Here is a 6,832-nt window from a genome sequence, read left to right as displayed (position 1 = left end):
CTATACATACATTCCTTTTCATTTAAAGGCAGTACTGATCTTGTGGGGTGATCATACTGTAAACTTCTCTTTGGCGTATCTGAATTGCCGGCATCACTATTCTGGTGCTTTGGGGCCATCATTTAGTAAAACAAGGGTTACTTGAACACAAGCACTTTACTCCTGTGACAGTGGATCTGATAACCAAGACAGCTACTAAATGTTTATCGGGCAGGTAGCATATACATCATGTAGATGCTGAACAAAGGGCTGATTCAAGTCCTGGACAGGATGGAGCAGGACAGTGGGAGATTTTATCATGCTTGCTGCTCAGAATGGCATGCACTTTAAAACTTATGAATTATTTATTTCTGGAATTTCCTTTTAATATTTTCAGATCATTATTGACCATGGATAACTAAAAGCATAGAAAGCAAAACCATGGAAAGCTGAACCATGGGGGGTGGTGCAGAAATTTGCTGGAGCCCCCTGGGTACGGCCTTCCTTAGACTCAAACGAGTGCTTGCAGAAACAAGGCCTTCTCCACAACCTGGACTCTAATGAGAAATCATGGAGCAGGCGGAGCTGTTGCTGGCCAGCATCAGAAAACTATAAGAGAGACCTGCCTCAGGGTGGAATGATGCTGTGGATGGCAGAGTAGAGATGTGGAAAAATATATGGATCAAGAGCATGGGTTCTAGGTCACTGCTTCTGCCCTTGTGTGTTCTGGACACCCTCTTGGTTTTTCAAAGTCTGCTCCTGCAGATACTGATAGGTGTTAACGTCTCCATCTATACTGGATATGCCGAACATGTGTTGAATTCTTTTCTATTAGAACAAAATACATCTCTTTGACTCAGTGTTCTCTTCCAGCTACAGTCCTTTTTCTCTCCTCCCCTTTTCAAAACGTCCTGTCTATACTTTCTCACCTTCCATTCACATTTTAACCCATCCCAGTTTGGCTCCTGTTGTCACTACTCTTGTAGAACTGTTCTTGATAAGTTCACTGCCAACCTTTATCTTGCCAATGCCGCTAGGCATTTTTCTGCTCTTATTTTTCTTGGCTTCCACGACTCCACACTCTGCTGGTCTTTCCTTTGCCTCACTGGCTGCTGTTGCTCCTTCTCCTACACTGATTTTTTCCCCTCTATTGAATTTCTAAACATTGGTTTGTCTCACAGCTTGATCCTAGGTCCTCTACTCTTCATTATTTATTCTATCTCTTCTTATACTTATTCAATAATCAATATTTATTGAGTGTCTACTATATGTCAGACTCTTTTCTAGGCACTAGAAATAAAGTTCCTGCTTTTATAAAACACACATTCTAGTGAAAGAGAAGATAAACAACAACAAAATAAGTGATAATAAAATGTCAGGTAGTGGTAAGTGCTGTGAAGAATAATAAAGCATTGATAGTGATGACGATGATGATGTTTTTAGATGGGATGGTCAGGGAGGAGGCTCTAAAGAGGTGACATTTACATCCGAGACAAGTGGAATGTGTGAGAGAGAAGTTAAGGATATTCTAGGTTCTTGGTTTGCATGAAAGGAAGAATAATGGTGCCATTTACAGAAATGAGGAAGACTAAGGGAGGAGGATGTTTGGGAGGGGAAAATCAAGAATCCTGGTTTGGGTGTATTAAGGGTCATCTGGGTACATTACGCGGCTGTTTGGATAGATTAAATTCCTCTTGTGGACGACTCCTTCCTCAGGTGTTAAGGAGACCTTTCCTCATCTTTGAGAGCATCCCACCTGCTACTCGCTTTGCCCAGAATCTCTATCGTCCTTCTTAGTTTATCATCCTCATGATAGTCACCAGAATCTGTAATAACAAAATTCGGCTATTGCTCAACTATCCCCACTACAATGATGTCCCGGGAAAACAGGAACCTTGTCTGTCTTGTCCATAGCTGCACCCCCCAGGCTTAGTACTGTGCCTGTCACAGAGTAAGGGCTCAACAAATAGGGCTTCATTCTGTTGAACGACAGAATGAAGGGAAGGCCAGTCCTCTGGAGAAGTCAGAACCACCGATTCTTGTCTGAGCTCAGCCAGTCACTAGCTATGTGGCTTTGCACAAGTCCCCTCTGCAGGATTTTCTCAATTTTAGAAGCTGTTTAATTAGATGATTTCTAAGAGCTAATTTGTCTACTTTGAAATTGTGTTTAAAATCTAGGAGTTTTATTCATTTGTTCTGACTACATTTATACCCAGAATCTCATTCCAGTAATAACAATGTTGAAGGCCTTTCTGATGCAGAAGGAATGCAAATTATTGTTTGGGGGGACATTTGCCAGCAGGAGCCTACAGGGTTTTCTACACTCCCACTCCTGGCCACCTGAAGTCCTCAGCTCAGGAGTTGTCCACTCTGCTAGGACCCACTGCAGGAACAGGAAGAAACAATTGGAAATGAAGAAGTGAGGGAGGCCATTTTCTGCAACATTATTGAGCACCTACTTACCAGTACAGTTCAAGCCTTTTGAGGTATACTGTCATATTTTATATGTATCTAGGGTTATTTGAATGTTAAGTCCTATTTTTACAAAATCCTGTGAGGTAAGTATTAATTCTCCCATTTCACTGATGTAGGAAGTGAGGTTCAGGGAGACTAACTGAGTCTCCCTACTTCAGAGAAGTAGTAAGTGGCAGAAGAGAGACCAGTCTGTATCTCCCCACCTACTCACCACCCCCCCGCCTTGTGCTTTCCCCACACCACGCACAGATGCCTGCAGTCATGGGCAAACCCTCTCGGGTATAATCAGTTTCTAGTGGACTCAAGTCTATTTGTTGAATCAACAAATGAAAACTGTATTTAAATTGGATTTAAAAACTCTTAGAACTGGTTCAGAAAAACGTTTTCTTTTCAACTCCTCTGGGAAATGCTATAGCAAAGCCATTCATTACTATGTAACTTAGATCCACAGGTAGATGGCAATAAGGCCGCAAAATAGCAACTTGTTTAAGGAGGTAGGAAAGATTTCTGTCCCGAAACAGCATTTCCCAGGGCTCCTTCTGGAGGAGGAAGAGGGGGGTGCCAGGAGTACCTCTTCCCTGCGTGACCATCCTTCGGAAGATACTTCACTTTGTTTTCCTTTTTCTCAGCATTTTCTGAAGGCTTTACTTTTAAAAGAATACTATTGCTTCTTAATGGTAAAGGAGTTATTTTCCCAATAAAATATCTCTGCTTGGTGCATGTGTGTGCAAGATGAAGCTATGAACCTATGCCACAACAAATATGTAAAATTTTATATGAATCTTCGAGTTGGGCCTGATTCTGAAGGGATAGTTTGTTTTTTTTAAACCCATAAACCACTTGGCACTGACACAAACCGGGGGAAGAACAACGCACATGGGGTGTAGTTCCTTTCTCCCTCTTCCAGGCTGGAAAGGAGGATTGGATGTTGTCAATACAGGAAGGAGTCAGTTTTTGTTTTTTTCCCTTTCCTACAAATAAACAATGACAAAAGCAGCCATCTAAGAAATAAAATGTCAATAAAGCAAGATCATAAATAGAAAAATAAATAAATAACATTTATTTTGTACAAAGCGGCTGTCAGTGTCCGAGAGTCCCCAGCGGAAGAAAGCACCCCGCGGGCAGGGCCTTGAGGCCTGGGCGCCTTCAAGGAAGCAGGAGAGAGCCCAGCAGCGACTCGCCCTGGCCCAGCCCCTGGTCACCACCCTTGTTCTCAGTCTAGATGCGCAGGGCCAGGCGGCGTACTTCGTCCTCCGAGAGTCCTTCGAAGCAGAAGTCCCGGCCCAAGACGGCCTTGTGGCTCCCGAGCATCACGGTGCTGCGCTGCGGCCGCGTCTTGCGTGGTGGCTACCGGACCAGGCTGACGCGACAGCCGACGCCGCAGCCGGATGCGGAGGCGCCCGCTGGCCGGACTGTACTCCGCAGCTAGGCGCACGGCACCCCCAGCGTGATCCAGAGTCACGGTGCTTTCGGCCTCCAGGCGCTCGAGCTTCGGGCCCGAGGACGACAGAGGAGGCGTGGAGAAGGTCGGGGCCCGCGACCCGGAATCCGCGCCGCGCTCCTCGTTCTCGTCCTCGTCCCCGTCCCCGCTGGACACAGAGCAGGCGCGGACCAGACCGCGACTTCTCCGGGCCCTCAGCGCGCGGCTCAGCAGCCCTTCGGAGGCGCGCAGAAGGCGGTGGCAGCGGGGACGCGGAGCGAGTGTGTTCCGGGGCGGGCGAGTGTCTTCGGGGGCCGCGGGAGCTCCGCCAGAGAGACCGGCTCGGGCGTCTTCTCCTCCGCAGCCGCCGTAGGTGTGGGCGCGCGGGCGGAGCGGCAGTCGGGCGGCGTGCGGCTGCTGGAGCGCGGCGGCTCTGAGATCCCCGAGGAAGAGCGACTCCTTGCGGCGGGTGTGCGGGCTCTCGAGCAGCGCGCAGAAGCCGTAGGCGGTGCGCGCGCGGGGCAGGTGAGGCAGCGAGAGTGCGGCCTGCGAGCGCGGGTCCCAGTCCGTGCGTCCTGCGCCGTCGTCGCCTGCTCTGGGCCACAGGTCGGGCTCAGCGGCGCACCGCCGGGGCACTGCGGCGGCCTGGAGCGAGGAATCGGGCGTGCAGGGCGCGGGCAGCCGCGGCGGGATGCAGAACTCAGGGATGCGGCCGGGAGTGAGCACGTTGGAGAAGGCCGGCTCCGTGGCTGCGCTGCCGGCTGCCGAGGCGCGGAGTTTCCCTAAGAGCCGCATCCTCAGAAGTCTATGGCTGCGAGTTGTGAAAGAAGCGCTCCTGCAAGGAGAGAGAAGCTGCTGAGTTTTGGGCGCTTGGGGACCCTGGAGACAGGGCTGGACCCCGATCCCCCGAGAGCTCTGAGGGTACCGATGCACCTACCACCCCGGCCAATCTCAGCCAAGCTCTCTCGCACCCACAGACCCTGCCCGCCTTCCATTCATTGGTACAACAAACTAAATAAATGACAAACTAGATATCAGACCTTTTGCTCTTCCTCGGTCACTGTGAGTCAAGAGTTGCAAGTTCAGTGCCTGTTGCTTCCAGGTACTGGCTGAGGCGTCAGCTTCAGCACTGTGGCCAGGACAGTGGCGCTCTGCTCTTATACAGGTAGCCGGAGTCCCGCCCCCTGGCTGGGATCCCGACTCCTGGAGGCCCTGGACAGCCCGCCTCCCACGCCCCGATTTCCCCGGAGACGCCGGGCAGTCCTGCAGCACTTGCTCGCGTGTGAGCGAAGCTGTTTCGGGAGCTGTCACCCTCTGGTGCCTGGGACCTGCATCCGCTCTGCGTGCACTCTGCGTGCAGTCTGCGTGCTCAGAGCTCTTGACACAGGCCTGCGAAAGGTTGTAGGTGAAGAGAGGATGCCTCATCGCCCTGCCAAGGGACATTGGCAGCTGAAAATGATGGCGGCCTCTTGGAGAAGATGAAACAGGATGAAGAAACAAAAAAATTCCTTTTTTCCTAGGAGCTGAATTCTGTTACCCTGAACGTGACTTACAAGCCCTAGGAACTTGTATTCTACTGCCCCCATGCACCTGCCGTGTAGAGACCAATATGGTTTCCATGGAATTTGTTTATTATTTATGTCTCTCTCTCTCTCTCTCTATTGGAGGATGGCTTCCTTAATAGCATAGGGCCTGGCTCAGACAATGCCATAAATAGTGGTGAGGTGGGTGAACTAATTTCTGAATGACTACAGGTTCTGCCTGTCATTTTGATTGTCACAAAAGATGGGGCTTCTGGCTCATGCCCTAAAAATAATACTTGATATTTCCAAAGCCAGCCCTTTTCTCTCTCCTCCAGTGTGGAGGTATGCAGTTAGAAAATCTTGGTTGCCTTTTTCCACCCCCAGCTTTTCTGAGATGAGAAAACTGAAAGCCCAGAGGAACTTGAGGAAATTCCATAAAGGTTAAATTAAGCTAATTAATGGCAGGACCTGGAACTAGGAGTTTCCCGTTAATTTCTCTTTGTGTGTGATGCTTCCTGTTATCTGAAATGCCCTTCTCTGCCTTTTCTTTCTGTAAGAACTCGTTTATTTTCCACAGTCTAGCCAGACATCATCCCTTAGGGACTCTTTTCCCACCCCACCCCACCCCCCACAGTTAATCAGCCCCTCCTTATTCCCTCCGTACAGGTTCTGTGTAACACCATTGCTGCATTTAGCATGTTGCTTTAGAAGTTTCAGTTTACAAGTTTGTAGGACAATGACTGGGGCAACTCAACCAGCATGGAGTTTGGGAGACCTATTATGAATACATGGAAAATATAAAATAAAAGTGCTACGACCCAGAACCTGGGTCTGCCTGCATCCCACTTGCCCTATCTCGGAACAAGCAAAGCTGTCTTGTTTATCTCTTATCCAATTTCAGCACCTGGGGACACAATGCCAGGCAAAGAATAAGTACTCAGTAAACATTTGATGAATTTTATTGTGTTGAGCCTAATCTACTGGTCTTATGACCATCAGGTGTTTTTAACCACATATCTCTCTAATTGTATTATTCCATTTCTTTCTTACAACGAAGCAGTAAGGTGGACTTTGCTTCTGTTGACCAGATGAGAAACCGAGGCTCAGGTTAAGAGACTTGCCATTCAAACTATGTATCGTAGCCCAATATGGTAAAAGCCCAAGTGTTTTGCTCACTTGAAAGTCTATACATTTGAAAGTGTAACTTTCGAAAACAGTTTGTGAAAAATATATGAAACAACTTAAAAAAAAACCCAAACTCATTCTTTGTTCACATTGAAAGAGCTTCCAGGAATTACAGAATATTATTATTACAATTAAATGTTTATCAAGCTAGCAAATGAAAATCAAGTTTAATAAAAATGGTTTCCACTGTTTTTCTTAGGGATCATCTAGATTCTTCCCATCATTCCTTTTATTTTGTTGTCTGCTCTTT

The 6,832-nt window shown here is 48.0% G+C and overlaps 1 protein-coding gene across 1 annotated transcript; it reads right to left on the bottom strand.

Annotated features, from left to right (window-relative positions):
* Positions 1 to 3,491: 3,491 nt before the first annotated feature.
* On the bottom strand, positions 3,492 to 4,997 carry C2CD4B (C2 calcium dependent domain containing 4B). The gene is made up of 2 exons (XM_037151131.2): positions 4,915 to 4,997; positions 3,492 to 4,709 (listed from the first exon to the last, which is right to left on the bottom strand). Exon 2 carries the CDS (start codon positions 4,667 to 4,669, stop codon positions 3,668 to 3,670), a length of 1,002 nt encoding a protein of 333 aa, XP_037007026.2. The 5' UTR covers positions 4,670 to 4,709; positions 4,915 to 4,997; the 3' UTR covers positions 3,492 to 3,667.
* Between the last annotated feature and the right edge of the window lie 1,835 nt (positions 4,998 to 6,832).

This window comes from Artibeus jamaicensis, unplaced genomic scaffold (assembly GCF_021234435.1).
Source record: "Artibeus jamaicensis isolate MK-2021 breed Jamaican fruit bat unplaced genomic scaffold, CSHL_Jam_final contig_548, whole genome shotgun sequence".
NCBI lineage: Eukaryota > Metazoa > Chordata > Mammalia > Chiroptera > Phyllostomidae > Artibeus > Artibeus jamaicensis.
The sequence above is the reverse complement of the archived record's forward strand: the minus strand, read 5'-3'. Positions and strand labels throughout refer to the sequence as shown.

Excerpts from the sequence above, each read along its gene's own strand:
- C2CD4B (XM_037151131.2), bottom strand. The coding sequence starts at position 4,669 with ATGCGGCTCTTAGGGAAACTCCGCGCCTCGGCAGCCGGCAGCGCAGCC.